The 22,146-nt window shown below is 39.5% G+C and overlaps 1 protein-coding gene across 1 annotated transcript in view; it reads left to right on the top strand.

Moving 5' to 3' along the window:
• Window positions 1–22,146, top strand: part of col14a1a (collagen, type XIV, alpha 1a) — a 158,609-nt gene that overhangs the window by 5,501 nt on the left and 130,962 nt on the right. Inside the window, exons 2-4 of the mRNA XM_030750883.1 lie at window positions 13,405–13,521; window positions 19,060–19,203; window positions 19,741–19,827. Of these exons, the coding sequence (XP_030606743.1) occupies window positions 13,405–13,521; window positions 19,060–19,203; window positions 19,741–19,827 (348 nt within the window). The remainder of the gene's footprint in view (window positions 1–13,404; window positions 13,522–19,059; window positions 19,204–19,740; window positions 19,828–22,146) is intronic.

Raw genomic sequence — 22,146 nt, 5'->3', positions numbered from 1 at the left:
TGGAGGCAGAAGCTAAAGACTGTGAGGCTGAAGCATTGACTGAAGCCGCTGGGGCTAAAGCAGAAGCGCCCGACGGGGTGCTTCTAATCTGAGAAGCAGGAACAGGTGCAGAATCGGGCCTGTCCTCGGCCGATCCCACCCGCGAACCTAAAGAGGGTGCAGACGCGGGCCGGTCCTTGGCTGGTACTGCCGGTGGAACAAAAACAGGTGCAGCACGCTTCACAGGAGCATTGCTCACAGTCTTTCCAGTATTTATTCCAACACATTTAGCCTCATCACAAGTCCATGTTTCATCTTTAGTCCCTAAAACCACAGTCTCAGAATTATCAGGCAGTCCAATAAACGTATCAGAGGAGGGTGAAAAACCAGGGAGGATTATTTCCACAACGAAGTCCTTTATTAAAGCAGGCAGGAAATCCAAAAACCTTGGGTGGGCAGACACCAGTCTGTGAACGATTTGTTTCACAGCTTCCCGAGCCCCCTCATCAGGCAGCTCGAACTGTGCACATAGCGCCGATATAGAGTCAATGAATTCCTGTCTAAAATCCTCTGGTGTGTAAATAATCCCGGAAGAGGTGCTATCCCCTGTTGGCTCGGAAAACGTAGTACTCACAAATTGTCCGGTGTTTTCACACACAGGGGCGGAGGCTGTGGTGACAGCAGTGGTCTGTGGCTGCACAGTGGTACCAGGCTGGGGCTGTGCAGGAACTCCAGAGGCAGCCGCTGGTGGCTGCTTCTTTCGGAAATACTAAACATAACAGACGCAGACCTAACAGAAAACTGAGAAACACAAGGAACCAGGAAATCAAACAATCAACCCCACAACAAAAGAAAAACCCCACAACAGTCAAACAAAACCCAAACCAAAAACACACAGGGTCCCACGGACCCCTCACCATGACAATGCAGCCCTGTGAAAACTTTATTTTTCATTGTTAGTTCTTTTCAGTTATATGATCAAGATTGGGGGTCAGGTGCCTTAAGGTCACGTCATGGTACTTGATTAGTATTCAGATGGTAAATATTAATATCTCTTCTATGGCTGTAGGATGCATTACTGGTAAATTTCAGCTTATTACAGCTAATGGATCCAATGCACTATATTCAGTCTGATGGATGCAGAGTGTGTGTGTGTGTGTGTATGTGTGTGTGCGTGTGCGTGTGTGTGTGTGTCTGTGTGTTTAAGTGGATTTTGTGCACAAGACTTGTACAGATGGCCAGACCTTTCGCTATCAAGATACTGATCATATGGAAATGACCCTGAGGGAAGTTTAAACGTTTAATTTCGTGTGTGTGTGTCTGTGTGTGTGGTTGTGGCACACATTCCTTCCAGGCTGTGGAGTTAGAAGAGAAGAAGGTCTTGATTAAAGGATCAATACACAGAATCTCAGAAGCTGTTCAAAATTCATAAGCCACTTGTGACGCGATCCCTTTATCGAGCTGTTTTTTTTACAGCTAAATTAAAAGAATTCCACCCTAAACATGCTTGAATCACTGGGTGATCTTCCAGAATTTACATCAATTTTGCTTAAAAGTTAATCTTTTAAAACTGGGACTGATTAGCACAGAGCTCCTTTGTGTTTATTTACCAATGGACCAGTGGAAGTCCCTAATCAATAAAGATTACTTTGAAATGAAAATAGGAATTTTGCCCCTAAGTTGTCACTCTTTCCTCTTACTCTTTATTTCTCCCATACCATCTCCTTCATCCTTCTCGCTCTGTTTATCTTCAGTCATTTTTCTCATCTCTGGCCCCTCCACCTCACCCATTCCCCGCCGCCGCCTCCTTTTGTCAAAGATCTTTCTTTCCAGTTTCGATCAGCAGTTCCATAGATCATGTTTTTTGCTGCAGGCAGACAGAAATGAGAGGTGAGACAGAAATGTGACACAATGAATAAAGTTGGGATTGGGTCCCAGTGAACCACAGTAGAACATGAACGACCTCCCAGACACAATGGGACCATGTCCTGTTCAATCCCTTCATTAGGGAGCATGTGAGAGCCATTAATTTTATGCCCAGTCTGTCCCTGTAAGCTGCAACATCTGGTCAGAGGGGATTTTAGCTTGAGGATTAGCATGTGCTCTACCATGCAGGATGTTTGTATGCACAGAGCAACCGTCCCTTTAAAGAGTGGATTTGTCCACTTTTTTTTTTCTTTTGCTGCAACAAATATAGAAAATGGTCCAGCATTCAGGCTTAGAAAGCAGCATTATAGGAAAATAATATTCTAACTTCAATGTTGCTTAATTTTAATATATTCTATTGGAATAAATTTTAATTTATTCTGTTGGAATAAATTAAAATTATGCATCACTGAAACAATGTGTCATGTCAAGAAGTGTTTGTGTAGCTTGTTTTTACATTTAATAAAAAAGTTACTGTAAAATCACAGAAAATAGGTGGAGGGAGTTATTGAAACATATTCAAAAACATAGGGAAATACAGCATATAAGGTAAAAACAGAGTTTTTACAATTCCAACAAGCTTCAACATCAATATTTGATGTGACCACCTTTATTCTTCTACACAGCCTGAACTCTCTTCAGCAGCTTTCTTGTCATTTCTTTAAGCAGTCTTCAGGAATAGTTCTCCAGGCTTCTTGAAGGACATTCAAAGCTCTGCTTTGGATGTTGGCTGCCTTTTGTTCTGTTCTCTGTCAAGATGATCCCACACTGCTTCAGTGATATTGAGGTCCGGTATCTGGGGAGGCCAATCCATGAGTGATAGTGTTCCATTGTGTGTTTTTCTATCCAGGTATGTTTTTACTGCATTGGCAGTTTGTTTGGGATCATTGTCATGCTGAAAAATGAAGCTGTTGTTTTCTAGATTCTTCCACACCTGAACTCTCTTAGGCAAGCTTTCTTGTAATTTCTTTTGGTACAGTATTCTTCACAGATGGCTGTAGACACTCACTGTTTTCCTCTCTTATGACTTCCTCTATTGATGATGAGTTGAACCAAAAATTTCAGTTTGCATTCATCACTCCATAAGCCCCGTTGTCGTTGATTTTAAGTCCAGTTCTTGTGTAATTTGGCTTGCCTGATTTTTTCCCCCTGTTTTCCTTGCTTAAGAATGGCTTTTTGATAGCCACCCTTCCTCTGAGACCATTTCTGATGAGGAGCAGTGAACAGTAGATGGATCAGCTGAAGGAATAGACGCATCTCTCAAGTCCAGTGTCAGGTTATTGCTGGTTGTTTTTCTGTTTTGTAAGGACATGACCTTCACATATTGTTAATCTGCAGTCTAATTTTTTAGGCCTTCCACTTCTTCTTTTGTCTTCCACCTTTCCAATTTACTCAATTTTTTTTAAGGACACACTGCACATCATGCTGAGTTTTTGGCTAATAGATCTTTGGGAATTACCGTGTTGGTGCAAAGTAAATTTTTTTCCCTGTCAAACTGTGTTATCGTTGGCAAAGAAATGGGAACAAATTCTGTGTTTTTGTCACAGGCTGCTAGTGATAACGTGCTTAAAGATACAATTTAAAATTGCTTTGTTGCTAAGGTTTCTGTTATGTGTAGAGACAACACTGGTTAGGTGCCTTTTTTGTGTTTGAATGATTCATAGATTAGTATTAAGTGGCTTAACAAACAAAGAAAAACATCCATCCATCCTCTTCCTTTATCCAGTTCAGAATGGGGAGGGATTGGAGCCTATCCCCCGCTGTCATAGCGTGAGGGGCAGGGTACGCCCTGGACATGGTGCTCAAAACCAGCTTTAAAAAACTTATAAGAAAGTATGGCTCCTTAGATGCAAAATGTGAAGAAATGAGTATTGACTCAAGACTTTTGCACATCATTTTATCAGAGTCCAATTTTATATTTGTCCAAATGATTCATTACAAACTGAAAATATTAATTATGTGGTAGCACTAAAGGAAAACCCGGGAAATCATCCAAAACATCTGAGTTCCTCCTCAAGGGACCATAAACATTCTCAGTGTTTCGTGGCAATCTGTCCAACACTTTTGGTGATACTTCATTTCTCTAAGTGTCCACCAGGGCCTGGTGGTGATGCTAAATAAGTCTGAAAAACTGAGAGAAATTTAATCTGAACAAGGTAATTCTTTCTCACAGACCTTGCCATCCAGTGTTGAGCTGAAAAATGTTCTGTTGGTTACTTGTAGTATATTATGTATGTTTTTAGGACACAATATGCACTCTGTACTCCACATGAAGCTCCAGCTATTCTAGATTTATGCTCATCTGTCTGACCTGCATAAAGCATGTGATACTGCTCTTACTGAAGAAAGGCAGAAGCGTGCAGCAAAGCAGATTACAGTTGTTTTTTCCCCCTGGCCGTTTCCTTGGCCTTGAAAAGTATCAAAAAGAGAAATGTAAATTTTATTTTCTGCTCTAACTAAGAGGATGCAAGGCATGACCTAACGCTGGGAAGATGCTTCCAGTGCGGCAAAAGCAGAATAGATGGAGGAAAGATGGTGATTGAAAAGAAAGATGGTGCTGATGGTGGATGTCTGCCATCATTACATCTGAACTCTGACTTCAATTTTAGAACAAATAAGAGTTATTGCCAGTCAAGCATTCATTCATTATATTCAGTCGTGGATGAGTGAGCCAGTCATTGTAAAGATGCTAAATGTGTGTAGGGGTTGTCTCTCTCTCTCTCTCTCTCTCTCTCTCTCTCTGTGTGTGTGGTTAGAGGGCAGCCTGGTGAATTAGTATGAGTGAAAGTGCAGGCCAATAATTTCAGTTATAATGAACAGGGAGAGAAGCCAGTGATGAGAAATCATTCATTCATAAACAAAAAAAAAAAAAAAAAAAGAGGATGAGATGGAACAACCTGTTTTGAATTTAAAAACTCCGCTGCTGCTGATGGTAATCCTGCTTGTCATAATCATCAGCCACTTTAGACTAAATGGAGCATTGAATTCTAGGGGATGTGACGTGCTGGCGGTTGTCTAATTTTACCCCGTCGTTACTGTCAGAGCATGTAGATCATAATCTGTGATTGTAAATAAATAAATTGTAAATTAATCTCAATTTGAGCTGTTTAGGTTTTTTTTTTTTTTTTTTTAAGGAAATACAAAGATCTGGCAAGGATTGCTACAAAAACTATGTGAAAAGACAGTACACTGCATATTTAGGTCACTTTCCATCTAATATGCATGCATCTGCTAAATTACTTACATAAAGGATACCACAGTATAAGTGCAAACAGTGAGAGTCAGGTGAAGTAGCTTCATTATGAAACATAGACATGTTTCCTGGTGTCAGAGAGAGTGTGCGGAGCCTGAAGTGACTCAGAGTTGCGCAGATACTGTGGCAGAAGGTGGTCTGTGAGGTCCTGCTTTGTCAGAAGTTACTGTTAAAACTGTTATAATGTTTAAAAAATAGCACTAGTTTGAATCAACTTTGTTTTTTTGACTCAAATCAAAATATTACACATGCAGACATTATATTTAACAGTTATGATAAAATGAACTGCAGTTGTTCTCATCATTTTTAATGACTGATAACAGTTGTGTAGGGTGTGAATTTTTGGCTTTGAAGACCTACAAGTTATTCTGAACTTTAATTGCTGTAGTTTGGGTAATTATAATAATTATTCAACTTCATTTAATAACATCTGTGCAAACTCATTTTGGCCATCTTTCTGCTTGGATTTCTTAATCTGCTTGACGTCACTGACTCAAAGTTGAACAGATATTTCACGTTGGGAAGCACTGTTGTGTGAAATGATGTCATGGTGCTGGATTCTTGTGATATATTTGTGGTGTTTCTGCCCCTGTTTTGATGTTAATGATATTCTTTCTTTGTTTCTCTGCTCATATTTTCCTGGTGCCTTCCTTCTTTCCCTGTCTTTGCCTCCTTCAAACAAAAAAGTTTTTTTTGTCATCCATAAAAAAATTGTCAGGTTGTTGTCTCAAAGATTTTTTAACTTAATCTGAAATTTCAAGTTATTTTCTCAATTTGGATTTTCTCAGAAGTTTTTGTCAAAATTTTTTGTCAAAATTTCAAAAAACTTTCAGTCAAAATTTTGAGATATCGAGCTCAACATTTTTAAATAAGCCAACCTAAAATTTTTGACTTATGGATTTCAATTTATTTTTCACTGGCAGAAAAAAGCTTCCATATTTACCTGTCTGAGTTCTTGTGATTGTCTGCCTTGTGCACCTGTTTTTCACTGGACTTTATATATCTTGGAATTGTAACAGCTGATAAAGGCTCTTATTTTCTTGTTCACATCTGTTTAATAGGGCCAGAAAAATTCTGTGCTGCTTCCGATGTTTAAAGCAACAAAACTGGTCTGAGGCTTTATTAATTTGAATCACTGAAACAAAAAATTGATGCTTAAAATTGTTGGTTGTCTCTAGTTTTCATTATATGCTATTAAGTCAGTTCTAAAACCAAAAGTTCTTAATTGAAACCAGAAATGACTGAAATAATCACTGAATTTCAGCAACAATGGCCAAAATGAGGGCAAGTACTATTTTTCAGATGGCCACTCTCCCTAAACGATTTGCTGAATTTTGATGACGTTGCGCTCATATGAATGTACAATTTCAGATCTTATGTGGTCTCTGTTTGAGATTTGGCCAGCAGGAAACCTGTAATGCTGCAAAGTAAAGTTACATAATTTTTAAAGCATATTAAAATATTCCACAAATAATATTTCTCATTTTCTTTGACAGTGTGCTGCTGAAGGTACTTGGATGTCATATGTATTATCACTGTGCACCAGTGAAATCCACAGAACCTTTGGACTTCCTTTGTTGGTGCGCTACATTGTTAAATAATTAAATAAGTCTGGTTGTGGAGACATCCACAGAGAGCCAAGTGATGAAACCAGCATAGCTACATGTTGTGTGTGTGTGGAGTTAGAATAACCCTGCTTTCTAATATACTTTTTCATATTAAGTCTTCTCTATGTAACTCGAATGGGTGGCATAGTGGTAGAGTGGTTAGCCCTTGTTTCACAGCAAGAAGGTTCCTGGTTCAAATGCCAGCTGGGATCATTCTGTATGAGGCCTCTGTGGGCTCCCTCCAGGTACCCTGGCTTCCCCCCGCAGTCTGAAGACATGCTTGTTATTTATTTATTTTTTTTCTTGCCAGGCAGCGCTGATTTGAAATTTCAAGTTATGTCAGAATTTTGATGTACTAACTCAAACTTCTGAGTAATTTGAAATTTGAAATACCCAACTCAAAATTTTGAGATAACAACCCCAAATTTTGACTTATGGATGGCAATTTTGTTTTCAGTTTCAGAAACAAGCTGTCATAAAGTATTGAATGAATGCATGTAACTCAAAGTCTAAAGTACTTTGAGTGGTCAGTGCCATTTAAATGTGACTACATCTTAAAAATATGCATAGGCGTGAAATATATTATTGTGGAACCGGTGCCCAGATTTTCTATTGTCATATTTGGCCTTAGTACATCAAAATGTGATAGGCCACACAGTGGTTAGCATTGCTGCTTCACAGTAAGAAGGTCCTGGTTCAGATCCACCATCCATTCTCTTCTGTTTATCCTGTTCAGGGTCACAGGGGGCTGGAGCCTATCCCAGCCGACGTAGGGCAAGAAGCAGGGTACACCCTGTGCAGGTTGCCAGTGTGTCACAGGGCCAACAAAGAGAGATAGACAACCATCAGCTCCTTAATTTAATTTGTTTAACTCAACAAGTACAACATTAGTAATAATGACCTGGGAAAATTAGAGCAGATTATTCCTTAGAAAATTATTTTATTTTATTTTAATGTACTCTTCAAACTGACTGGGCCTTTAAAAATGTCTGTGTCGATGTGGTAGACTCCAGGATTTAATATTTCCTTCCTGTTTAATGTCAGTCATCTGCTGCAGAATTTACCCAACTGAGTATTTTATGGTGATATTTTTTTCACAGATGGTTGGCAAGTAGGCTGAATATTATGGCTTCTTTCACCAGACTGCACATGGGGACAGATTTTTCAACAGACTCTTAATATTCAGCCAGTCTTAAAGAGAGATTTAACACACTCTCTCTCTCTCTCTCATACACATGCACACAAACAATGCAGTAGAGAGATGAGTGTTGAAGTAAAAAGCCATCGGTTACACAGGTAAGGGAGAAAAAAGGTGGTAAGTCGCTAAACCGCTTGGGAAGGAGGAAAAAAAACCCCGAATATAATAAAATAAATTGATAAAAGAGCAGAATATAAGTGAAGATGAGAGGCAGAGGGATGTTAAAACTGGCGGATAAGAAAAGAAGATTTGATAAAAGAAAAAAGCAGCTGAGGAAATTGCAAAAAAGCCTGAAGAGGTGGAAGAAAAACGCCAGAGAGAATTTGGGTTAAGTGCTATCTCGGCGAACAGAGTAATTTTTGCACAAAACAAGACACCGCCCACAATGAATGATGCGCGCTGTGATGCTGAACAGACATTAAATGCATGCGCACACACTTCTACACACTTCCCTCACCTCTCTCATGTACAGTCCAGTAGCTATCTTGTGGTGACAGCACAAACCAACAGTCGTCATACATAAATCCTGAGTATTAGTAAAGGTATTGTAGCCTGAATACTCATAGTAGAGCCAGTAGACCTTTCAGTAAAAATGAAGCAAAACGATTCAAAAGAAGGAAGACTAAAATTATAGGAATAAAGATAAAAAGAAAAGAAGGGAAGAGAGAAGAAGAACCAAAAGTATTGTTGACTTAAGCAGAGGGTGAAAGTGTAAAGAGAGAGGACAACGTGTAGAAAGAAAGGGATGACGATAAAGATGATGAGAAAATTAAAGAAATGAGCGACTAAAGAGAGGTAAAGAGGGGCTAGAGATGGAAGGAAAGGGGGCGGCTGGCAATGAAAATAGAGATTGAGAAAAACCAGAAAGCTCAGAGAAGACAAAAGAAAGACATGAAATGAAACAGAGCAAAACGAAAAAAGAAAGCTGAATGTGAGAGAACAGAAAGCATGGAAGAAGAAAGAAGGGAGGGGACAACACAGGAGAGAAGCTGGATGAAATGAAGCCAACATGAAGTGGACAGCGAGCCAAATCAGAAGATGGGAAGAAGAAAGCAGAGGAAGTTTGAAACAGAGACAAGGACTGAGAGAGAAGATGAAGTGAAGCAGAGGATTGGACAGCAAGCATTTACTCATCTACCAGGAATCCCTGCTAGCTTTCACCGCTCCTAATCCTGGGAAGAGTCATCTCTTCTCAAACTGGGGCATCAAGCTGTGCTTGTATCGCTGTAACCCAGATAATTCCAGTTCATACTGGGCCTCCAGTTAAAAGACTTTTATAGTCCAGACTCCCTACCGAGTCGGGAGATAATTCAAGTTCAGCCTTGAAATTAGACCCTGTGAATTAAGGTTCGGCTGCACGACGAGAGAACATGTTAAATATCGTTTCTTAAAGCGTTTTCTATCATTTTCACACTTGGGGGGGGGGGTCATTGAGGCCTCTGTGATTCAGTCTATTTACTGGAGCTAGATTTTGTTGCTGGGCAGAAGTCATGAAGGTTCTGCCAAAGGTTTGGAGCAGCATTTACTACCTCCCAAAAAGCTCCTGCGAGTAGCTGTTGGGGGCCCGTTGTTTTCAGTGGTGTAACTCTTTCAGATAAATTACTCTGGTCTGTGTAATATACCACTGTGTTATGAATGAGTATGCACTGTGCAAGTTTAGGGCAGGTCTAGTATTTCCACAAAGTATTTTATTGCGAGATACAGAGCGTGGCTGTCTAATGTGCTCCACAAAAACATCTTAGATTTAGAGAGGGAGTGCAAAACGTGGAGCTCTTGGATGATATTTACGGCTGTACGGTGGTAAACAAGAACCGGCGTGTCGGTTTTTGAAGGGTAATTTATATCAGAGACCCCGGTATCCTGTCAGCATCCACTGAGCACTTGTGTCCATATTCATTAATCATAGTTGCTGTCTCTGGCATTGCCTCCTACTTAAAGATCTTGACATTCATTCAGGAGGGCTATAGTTGGCTCATTTAGATTTTACATGACATTACATTATTTTTTTTAATTATTCATTGTGTGCATATGTGTTCAGTGATGTGACAAGCAAAAATCCAGACATTCAGTCAATTGGTCACCCTGTCATTAGAGCCCTTTCTGCCAGCTCATTTTACCTGCTATCGGACACACTAAATGATACCAAAGTAATAACCTACCCAGCTCTATCGCTCACTTAAATTATTCATAGAATCTCTTTGTGTTGTGTAATTATATGATTTCATCTTATGCATTCTGAGGGTTGGCTAGGTAGTGTGATTACTTAAGAAAAACTGCGAACAAAAAGTGAAACTGTGAAGTGCTGCAGAACGATCACACGGCACCAGAAACGTCTCCTGATGAAAAGTTTGAGAAGTTGTCCTCGTCTGACAACCTCAGTCGGGTTTCTGGTTCCTTTTTTGGCTTCTCTAAAAGTTGAGACTTGATTTTAAAGTTGTGAGGTCATGCCATGACTAACATTTTAAAGTTGTTTGGAAGGAAGGGTTGATGTTAGTTTTGACATGTTGAACTTTTAGAGAAAAGTATTTATTTACAAAAGTGCGCAAGTGTATAGAAGCGTGACTAAGATTATACTGAAGGTTAACATTTTTCAACTTGTGGCAATTAACCAAGCTGAGCCCCGCATTTCTAACTTTGTCACCTGTACTATAATATCAGGTTAGAAGAATACAGTGCCTTCTTGTTATGGCTTTAATGGGATTTTCCACTGAGAAGGATGGACGTCTGTCCTCACCTCCAAATGAAAACCCTGAGCAGTTTATCTCAGATTTGTCAGTGCATTATCACCCGCTTTTGACTTTCTCCTTCATGCCTAATGCAGACTCTTTACATGTCCACACTCACTATTGTAACTGTTGAAAGGCATCAGTCTCTGTAGACTGAAAGATTAGTTGGGTGTGCAGTTAAATATTAAGACATTTAAGCTTAAAGGATTCTTTGATGTTGAGCATTTTATGTAAAGTTCTTTCTCTAATGGGTGCCATCCATCCATCCATCCATCCATCCATCCATCGTCTTCCCGCTTATCCGGGGCCAGGTCACAGGGGCAAGCAAAGCGGTGGGGGAAATTACTGGAAAGATTTCAGGCTTTCTCAACAGTTTCGTGACTCAAAACCGGCTCATTGTGCCAGAATTCTCATGATCCCTTTAATTACCAAGTGTGAAAAAGGAAAAGCCTATTTTCCTGATTTCCCCTTCAAGATCATCTCCTTTTGTACCTCTGGACAACTCCCAGATGCTGCTGGTTTAAGAAGAAGAGCAAAAATCAACTTCTGTTCTATTATCAGGATGAGGATGAGGGCTGGGTTTCTGCCTAACAGCTGTTTTTAGATGAAGAGTTTCCCAAGCCCAAACCCAGTGTAATCAGGTTGGGAGTACAACCAAGAGGATGACTGTCATGTTTTCTGACATTCCTTGGGTTGTGCATTACGAATTTGTTTTCTCTGGGGTCAAACTGTCAATGCATAATTCTGCTAAATTGTAGCTCTGGTCCCCTGTGACTTCGCCCACTTCTCCAAAATGAAATTTAGCTTCTTGACACACTGGTGGAAGCTCCAGAATCAGCTGCAGAAGTGCAAGCAGACATGTCAGAACTTCCATGGAGTAATCTAAAGACTACCTATAATGGGAGAACTGGCCAAATGATATTTGAGTTTAATTGGTGGAGTTGTGGAACGTTCATGATTTCATACTCTTTTGTCCCATTTTTATTGGAATTGAGTCAAATAATGAAAAAAATGGAACGAGCTTCAACTGATGCAGAGAGCTCGTGAAGAATGTCCGAAAAATGAGTAAACCAATCCTTCAATACAAATATAAAGTTTTGTCCTGACTTAATGAAAGTTTGTGTACCACAAAGCTGGAAACGTCACACCCAACACCCCAGCAGTTTTTTTTTTTCTTTAGCAATTAAAAAAGTTAGAAGTTTTAAGAGAGCTCATGGGCCAAGTGGCTCTGCATCAGTCATGCCACCACATGTATGGATGACACTGTTTGCTCAGTAATAGAAACATTTTAGAGACATAAAAAAATATGATTTATGGTTTATGTTATGACACTTTTCTCATCTTTGTCTTTCTGAATATTGATTCTTGGATTCTTGGAATCCTCAGTCCTTGTTTTGAGTGCTTTCCTTTTCATGTGCCTCCTTTGGTTCCCTCTGTCTGTCTCACTGTTGACTGTGGTCCCCTCTTTCAATTTTACTTCCTGTTTTATTTTGAATGTTTAATCCTCATGTGGCTTTACTCTGTTCTATTCCCACCCTCAATTAAGTTTACCTTTCCCTTATTACCCTCTCTCCCTGCTGTGTGCAGTATTTAGTCTGTCTTTCCCCTAATTGTCAGGTTGTTGTCGCTGCTCCCCCTCAAACCAGACTTCCCTGTTGTTGGCCTTTGTTGGTTTTGCATCAGTTTACATTTGGATTAACCAGCTTCATGCTGCAATCTTTTTGTTCTCATATTTGTCAATATTAAAGTTCCTTTTTTTAAAATTTATTCCAACAAGCTGTCTTTCTCAAGAAAAGGTTTGCCGTCTTCATATTGGATCCACTTTTTCAGGAAGTGTGACAAAAATATGTGCATTGGGCTTATATCGTTTGTACAGAATAATATATAAAAAAGGGTAAAATGGGGATGTATATCAAAGAAATAAAGAACATGTCCATTTTCATCTGAAATGAATTAGTAAGATTCCTACTAATTCCTACATTAGGCTCCTCTCTGTACTTGCTCTGTCTGTAGATTAGAAACAGTCCCCTGCCTCTCTGCCACACTTTGATTTGACAAAGTGCGCTGTCTGTGTTTGTTAGAAACCACGGTCTGCACAAACCCAGACTCATGCAGAGAAAGGCTACTGTCACCATTTTTACAGGCCACTGCAGATCTGTTTTCATTGACAGAGGGCTGCAAAGGATAAGATGAAGATGCTGCTGTACACAATCATGTCTCTATTCTATACACACAAATAGATCAGAAAAGTGCACACAGATGCAGCTACACAAGATTTGAAAATCTTTCCTCCTTTGTGCTGTTTTGAGTTGAAGTAAACTGAAGATGAACCCTGCACCATGCTGGCCTGCCTTATGTGTCGCTCTCATGGTTGCAGGACCTTCAGAACTGATATTCACTCAGGCCTCTCTGTGTCCTTCCATCCAACCTTTCATTCATTTATTTCCTCTCCAAGTCACATCAATTTGCTGCTTTTACTTGACTGTTCTGGGTTTAACTGCTGACATTTTTTTTCTCTTTATGTTGACTGAGGTCTGGGAAATTTTTAATTTATATCATTTTCTTCCATTAGCACATATATATATATATATATATATATATATATATATATATATATATATATATATATATATATATATATATATATAAATTTTATTTTTTTTAATAATTCCTGAAATTTGTCAGAGCCAGTGTAACTGTAAAATTGTTTTCCAGTTCCAGCTCCAAGGAGGCTGCGTTTCAAAGCGCTGAGCTCAAGCAAACTCCTTGTTTCATGGAAGGAGCCCAAAGGAGACTTTGACAGCTATCTGCTTTTCTACAAAAGTATACCAGGTAGGATGTTTTTTTGTTTTTTTTTGTACTGTACAGACTCATGCACAATGCACGCATACTTCTATGCCAAAGAGAAGTGGAGCTTAACTTTGAAATTTTGGAGGAAGGATCCCATTATGACTTGGATTTTCTGTCTGTCAGGAAGGATTATGTAATTTACTTCTTATCAAAGCTCCTTTGAAGGGATTACACTCTTGAGAGATATGGAGGACTCAGAATTTGTCCTGCACCTCAGCCAAGTTTGAGACAAGGGAGAGTTTCTGCTGCGTATGTGCAGCCTGTCAGCAGATTTTGGAAACAGGACTGATAGGTACACAGGACATTAGGAACTATACTAACTGAGGACAGCTGAATGACGGCATAAGAGTCATTTTTCAGTACTAAACCTCACTGACTGCAGTTAAAGCCATGATGGACGCACGACATTCTGCTTTTATCCCACGTCTGTCACAAGTTGATCAGCACACAGGCACCGGCCATTATTTTGTCTCTTTTTGGGCATGCACAGTGTAATTAAAATCTAATAGAAATCACCCTAATCACTGCTGATGCCTCCTTCACAGTCCACCTGCATTTACAGCCATAAACCCTCCTTCACACCACTTCCTTCTTTATTGATGCTGTGCTGAATACAGCAGGCAATTCTTCTGCAGCTGATGTGAAAATGAATAAGTAGGACTGAATAAGCACTCTGTGACATAAAACTCGTTTCTCGCAAACAACGCTTTGTGAAAAAATGCCACGTCTGACAATTTTTTGCTGCTTCCGACAGCTGAAAAGAGAACTAAACCTCAAATTTATGGCCACTTCCTTCAAGGGAGGAGTGCAATAGTAGCTCACTGGCATTTAGCAAATTCAGTAAAAAAAAAATGGCAGTGTTCTTGCTGTATTTATAGAGTATTGTTAAATAAAGCCTTTTTCAGTTAAAAAAAAATAGCCATGAGGAGACAGGCACCTGTCATGTGTCCTGAGGTCCCCTCTCTTTGTTCTCTCACTGAATCAGATGAGGTGAACTCAACTTATGCTAAGAATAAAACATCTTTTTAGATCACACAGGAGGCTATTGGAGTGGCAGCTAACCTTTTAGCTCCACATATGATCTCTTTTCTCCTCAGTTTTCCTTTTGTTTTTTAACAAAAAGGAGCAAACAGTGCAACTGGATAAGAATTCAGGATTTAAGTCGAACCAGATGATTCACTTATGCCTACAAAAATGACTTTTTCTTTTCTTAATGCATATGTTCTTCTGTAATGTAAACCATGTTTTATGGCACTAAAAATCACTAAAAATGTTCAACTTTAACCTCTGCTTCTTTGTTGGTTGGCTTTATCCTCATAAGCATTTGCTGGAAATCTGTTGAATAGCCTGCCTTTTGTCTGTTTGTATGTACACATCCTCGTGTGATAGTTATTAGAGCCAGATGTCCATATTTAATCTTTTAAATCTCAGTGGAGATGAAGCCAGAGCCACATGAAAAAAAGCTGAGTTTTTGTAATATGCATGCATCTGAACATAATGTGATTACTGCAGATTTGCTTGCTTTTTAAGCCCTGGAAGGTACAAGCAGTGGTGGAAACCACAATGCAGGACTCATAATGATAAAATGCCATAATCATCTTCACTGGTGTACAGGTTCATTTTTTAATCACATTATTGTTTAACTAGACAAGTTTAAATTAGCCCTGTGAAGTGGTAGGAAAAAAATACAGGCAACCTGTCAGGATGAGGTGTTGCAATTACTGTGGTGGGAACACTGGGGATTGGCTGAGGATTGCTCAGTGTTCAGTAGTAGCTTTATTCAGTTACCTGTTAATTATGGATGGATCATTAAAAAAATAAACTATAATAAAAAAGTGTCTTTTTGGAAAACATCTGCTCTGCTGGGACTTTAGAAAAGGCAAGACAAACAGAATTTGTGAAGGATGTCCCGAACAGGTCTGTGTTTTGCTCCGTGTAGAAGATCAGAACACTACATAAAAGACAGGCGCAGCATAGCTAATTTCCAATTTCATGGCAGCAACAAATCTCAAAAATGTTGGGATGGGGGCAACAAAAGGCTGGAAAAGGAAGTCATACTAGGCAGAAACAGCTGGAGGAAAATTTTGCAAATAGTTAGGTTAATTGGCAGCATTGGTTATAAAAAAAATAAAAGCATCTTAGAGGGGCAGAGTTTCTCAGAAGTAAAGGTGGTCAGCGGTACAACAATCTGCAAAAAGCTGCTTCTACAAGTTGCGGAAGAACTTCAGAAAAATGTTCCTCAACGTACAACTGTGAAAACCTTGAATGTCTCATGAGCTACAGCACATAATATCATCAAATGATTCAGAGGATATGGAGAAATTGCTGTGTGCAAGGGACAAGCCTGGAAATCAGCATTGGATGCCTGTGATCTTTGGGCCCTCAGGCAGCACTGCATTAAAAACTGGAAATTACCGCATGGGCTCAGGAACACTTCCAGAAATCACTGATTGTGAACACAGTTCACCATGCTATCCACAAATGCAGGTTAAAGCTCTATCATGCAAAGAAGAAGCCACGTGTGAACATGATACAGAAAGGCCACCGCCTTCTCTGGGCCAAACCCCCTTAAAATGGCCTGAGGCAAAGTAGAAAACTGTTCTGTGGTCAAATTAATTAAAATGTGAAATTCTTTTTGGAAAACATGGACACTGCATCCTCCACACTACAGAGGAGAGGGATGATCCAGCTTATTATCAGCAGTCAGTTCACAAGCCTGCATCCTTGATGGTATGCAGGTGCATTAGTGCGTGTTTTCAGGGAAGGCCTTGCATATTTCTGCAAGACAGTGCTAAACCACAAACTGCAGCTATTACAACAGCACGGCTTCATAATAGAAGAGTTCAGGTGCTGAACTGGAAATATGAAAACATTTGGATCATCAAGAAAAGAAAAATATGACAAAGAAGACCCAGGACAGCTAGAATCCTCTATCAGACAAGAATGGGACAACATTCCCCTCCCAGAAGTCTAGCAGCTGGACCCAGATGTCTACTGGCTGTTGTTAGAAGAAGAGGGGATGTGATTCAGTGGTAAATGTCAGTGTCCACTTGTAGCTGCCATCAAATTCAAAATGAGCTAATATTTTTCTTAAAATGGTAAATTTTCCCAATTCAAATATTTGATATGTTTCCTAGACATATAGAAAACTTCAACAGACTTAATGTTTTATTCAATATGACCAAAAATGAGCAAAAGAGCCCATAAGCTCATCAGGAAAGTGTTTACAGATATGAAGGCCAACTTTACAACTAAGAACATCCATCCAAAAAATATATTTCACTCACATTCTGAAACTGTTTGTAAAAAAACAAAACAAACTGGCAACATAATAAGTAAGTGAAGTTTAAGCAACAAGTTTAACTTAAAAGGACAAAACAGGCAGAGACTGAAGAGTGAAACTGAAACCATGTAAACATGACAGAACAGGTATGCTGCTATTTTCTTTTGTCTGTTTTTGATTATGTTTTACTTTGTTTTATTTTGGCATGTGGTCTTTTAAAAGGTTTTTGTTGGTCAAGAATGACAGCAGCGCTGTGTGTGCTTCCTGATGGTTGTACCAGGCCTATTTTGCAGTTGTGATAAAGTACTTATGTTAAGAAGATTACCCTTAAACTTCTAGCCAACATTCTAATGTTTATTGTGGTTTAGAATAAATGTTTAGAAAGTAAAATAAAGCACAAGTTGTTTGCTGTAATCTTCAAAAATCTACTTAATCACACTTGATAATGACAGATGATCATTTTAATGGGTTTTTCACAGCTCATGTACTTGGCTGCAAGCAAATCACTTTGGTGTTGTAAGACTTGCAATGACTTTAAAGGATTAATTCAACCTTTTGGAGAAATGCATCCTTTTACTTTGCATAAGAGCATTAAATTAAAAGATCAATACCGCTTGGGCACTAAGAATCCAGGGCCTGAGGATAAAAACTGAAAGCAGGGCCAACTTGTGAGCCTGGCTGAGCCTAAGGTTCACCTCTAAAACTCACTAAGTAGGATGATCCATCTCAGCAGTAAAATGTAAAAATGGCAAATTTGTGATTTTTCTGGAGGGGATTGTGCAGTAACCACCTACAGGAAGTTTAACAGGTAACCAACAGAGATGCTGTATGTGTGTGAAGTGCAGGATGAATGACAGAAGTAGCTACAACTTGTAATGCCTACTAGGATGAGAATCAGGCCGCTTGTCTTTGTGTAAGTATTGTACAAATAAATAAGATGCTTTAATTGTTGGGTTTTCTGAGATGCTTGTTGGTTTTTCTGATCTTTGCAGAATGTCAGACTGTTAATAAACCTAATGTTAACCTAAGCTAAACTTCATTTAAACCTACAAAGATGGGATTACATGAATCACAAATATACTTCTATACAGGTGGTTGGAGCTGAGCTCTGTGATCCATCAATGTTGCCAGCTAATGAATCCATGTCAGTCACTGTGGTGATATATGAAGGCGAAAGGCTGTAAAGAAAGGAAGCCCTGAGAAAAATAAGACATGAACGGTCAGTTTTCATATAGTGACCAAGTAAATGCCTCCCACTTAAACCTGACCCCTGTTGTTTGGTTGATTAATAGCAGTTTGGCTCATCTGCACAGGCCAAGCCTCCAGTTTGTGGAGTTGATCAATGCGGTTACCTCGCCTGATCTTCAGGCGCCTTCAGAAGGATTTATCTCCTTTTTCCCAAAGGTGTCATTAGTCAGCACCTCGCAGGGACAGGTGACAGAAGAGCTGAGGAAGCGCATGCACAGACACGTACACACAAACACACACACACACACACACACACACACACACACACACACACACACACACACACACACACACACACACACACACACACACCTTACTGATGGCTGAATTGATTGCTGGGTCAAAATTAATGTGGGGAGATAATAAGACCTGTTGGCCTGATGAGGATTAACGGCTGAGGAGAGGACACAAGCACATGTGCAGGATTGTGAGGATCGACTGTTTATTTTGGAGGCAACTGAAACTAACTCTAACCTTTATTCTTTGTCCAAGAACACTAACACTAGCCATAGAAATGAAAAACAAAAAAGAATTCACTTATGCCACACTTGGGAAAACAGACAAATTTGTAACTGCTAAGTGTGGCAACTGTGTGCAGTGAACTTGTGATCTTGTTGCCTTTGAAATGGTTGTTTCATTAAATTAGATGGCAGTTTTCTGCAAACCTTCACCAACTTGTCTGCGTATGATTGCAGTCAGTGCCTGCACAGACTGTGCTGCAACTACTTTCAATTGGTCAACGCAATTGCTGGGCAACTACCAATTTTTCCTTGTCACAACGAGGCTGCCGACCTATTTTTACTCTAGTATCACTGAGCAATAAAGATTGAGTGCAAAAAAACAATATTAGCCTGCCTCAGCTCTTTTGCTTTATCTGCTCTGTCTCAGATTCCTAATGTTTGGCTTCCAGACACTCAAATACATGAATTAAACCTCTGAGTCTAACATTCACCCCTCCGTCTCTTTGTCTCCCTTCCTTTCTCTGTCAGGTGGTCAGCAGAAGGAGATCATAGTATCTAAATCAGACACCAACGTGTTGATAACAGACTACAATCCTTCTAAAATCTACACTTTCAGTGTCATTGCAGTCAGCGGCAACAAGCAGAGCAGACCTCTTCAGGGCAGATATAAAGGTTGGTTAATGCTGTGCTCCCAATCTTTTTCTGTACACTGCTTCATATTCTCCCAAATATTTTCTGCCTTTCTACTGATGTCTATTCTCCTCTTGTTGGTTTCCTTAGCCACTGCTAAACTTTGTTCTGTTTTGCAAGTTTACTCCTCTCTCTCTCATTTCTTCTTGTTATCCATCATTTCATTTTTTTTTTATTTGATACTGTCTCAACATCTTTTCTTATCCTTCCTCTCTTTTCCCTTCTTCTTGTGTCCTTTCTTTTCTGCTTATTATCTCTCATTTTCTTTCTTCAGCATCTTCTCATGTAGCCTTTTCTCATAGTGTTACTCAACTTTGATATGATGCATCATACTATTTTTTTCTGTTCTACATCCTTGGCTTACTCTATTCATCAGTCTTCTCTAAGAATTTACTGCAATGTTTGGTATGTTTTATTAGACTACAGTAAGTGGGACCTAGCCAGGAACTCTCTAAAATAACTGTTTCAAAATTTTATTGCGATTCTGCTAGCAAATTATTAATTTGCCATATCCTGCAGGTGAAAGAAGTGAGAGTGACAAGGCTGAGCCCCAGACGTTCACTGATTCAGTTGCTCCTCCGAGGAATGCCAACGAGATCTTAGGAGGTAGGACAAGTGCACTGTTTCCAGGAGAGAAGGCCATATGCAAAGTTGTTCTCACATGCACATATAAATAAAGCAAATCATCGCTGATGAATTGGACTCTGCTTAAACAGTCTTCCAGTCCGTTTCCATAGTGATGTTTGGGGGAAGGAAAAACAGCCATTGGTGCTGTCTTTAATGCCAGTTCCATGGATGGGAAGGCCAAAAAAATATGAGTCAGGGTGTCTGTCTGTGTTTCTCTGTATGCAGAGTTTGTGTGTAACCGGTTAACAGCAACATTTTTAGGCAACCCTCAGACAGACATCAGCCTGGTGGTCTACTTACCCAACAAGTGAGAGCGGAGAAGCCAAAACCATCTCTGCTTGACTGGCGAATCATTCACGGTTGTGATTTTTGGAAACTTTTTTAGCACAACTCCTGATATTAGGCAAGTGGCCCACAATGTTCGCTTGTGTCTGTGCCTGCTAATTTGAGTTCCCTCTCCCATGCAAGACGTCTGGATTTGTGCGCGTTTATTCTTGAAACCAAGATGTTCTTTCAGTTGGCAGCATGGATGTCCTCATATTTAAATGCTTAATATTTCAACCTTCTATGCAATGGGAAAGAAGCGAGGGATGCATTTGTATTTGCGCAGCAACTGTCCTCTATCTGTTGATTTCTTTCCCATAAGCGGGAGTTCAGCGGGAAATCTCTGGCTATAGGATAATTGATTGTTGCAATTCAGTTTTCTGTGTATGCTTTATGTAAGAAAGATGAAGCTAGTTATATGGAGACATGAACGGTGCCAGATTTGAAACACTGTAACTGCTGCTGATGTGCAAATGCAATTGCTTTTACAAGATTTAAATGTCACTTTCTCTGAAATTTTCACTACAGTTTTCTCGCCTAAAGTGTACACAAAGACAGAATCTCATTACTCAGTGGAGCCATACTTATTATTTAAGTATACTTGCTTCAGGCTGGCTTATTATTCGGTCTTGTGCTGGTGATCATTTATCATAACGCACTAAAAGAATGAGGTGGTTTAGAAATATTCGCAAGGTTGTGATTGTATAATATAGTTCAGGCATCCAGCTTCCATTAAACTGTACACTGTGTCATCATATTTATTGACTATAGGACATATATATTATTTAGGCAATTTACTCTGTAACAGTGTATGTGCATTTTATAGGTGCTGTTGGAGCAGGAGACCGACACACACAGTCAGAGAGAGAATCACCGAGCAATTCATATCCATGAATACTTAATAAATTGGCTCTTGGGTAGAAAACACACTGATAGTAAATCACAGGTTTCATATTGACTGCAATCTCTAGTGGCACTTAAAGTGTCTTATTATAGTATATTAACTTGCATAGCGAGTGGTGGAAGAGTGATGAATTCACCATAAATAATGTGTGATTGCCACATCTCTATTAGATTTCTATAGTAATATAAAAAGTAGATGTATTTACATGTTTCTTATGTTACTTTTTCATTTGGGGAAATTGCTTTGCTGTCACTGCCTGCTATACCTGACAAGTAGAATTTAAACAACTGAAACGCCATAAAAAACAACACTTTTATGAAAAAAGTCTAAATAAGCCATGCTGTTTTACAAGAGTTTTCAGCTCTGCCTGATTTTGCTGTTCATAGATTCATTACAATTAGTCATAAACTGCGCGGTGACCTCGAATGACTTTGAGATTGCAGCTATTTTAGTCAGGTTTTTCTACACAATTTGTTAAGTACTCCTGTTCAACTGATTGCTAACATAAATATCTAATCAGTCAATCACAGCAGCAGCTCAGTGCATTTTGGGATGCAGACATGGCCAAAACAAGCTAATGAAGTTTAAACTGAGCTTCAGAATGAGGAAGAAAGATGATTTAAGTGACTTTGAATGTGGGATAGTTGTTGATGTCACACGGGCTGGTCTGAGTATTTCAGAAACTGCAGAAACTGCTGATCTGCTGGGATTTTCCCACACAACCATCTCTAGGGTTTACAGAGAACAGTCTGAAAAACAGAAAATATCTAGTGAGTACTCTGGATGAAAATGCCTTGTTGATGCCAGAGGTTAGAAGAGAATGGCCAGACTGCTTTGAGCTGATAGGAAGGCAACAGTAACTCAAATAACCACTTGTTACAACCAAGCAAGGTATGCAAAAGAGCATCTCTGAACACACAACACATGGGATCTTAAAGCAGATGGGCTACAGCAGCAGAAGACCACACTGGGCACCACTCCTGTCAGCTGAGAACAGGAAGCTGAGGATACAATTCACACAAGCTCACCTGTGGGATATTTGGAGGAGATGTTTTCTTGGCACTCTTTGG

The sequence above is a fragment of the Archocentrus centrarchus genome, chromosome 16 (genome assembly GCF_007364275.1).
Source record: "Archocentrus centrarchus isolate MPI-CPG fArcCen1 chromosome 16, fArcCen1, whole genome shotgun sequence".
In the NCBI taxonomy this organism is placed as follows: domain Eukaryota; kingdom Metazoa; phylum Chordata; class Actinopteri; order Cichliformes; family Cichlidae; genus Archocentrus; species Archocentrus centrarchus.
This window is presented reverse-complemented; position numbering and strand designations above follow the sequence as displayed.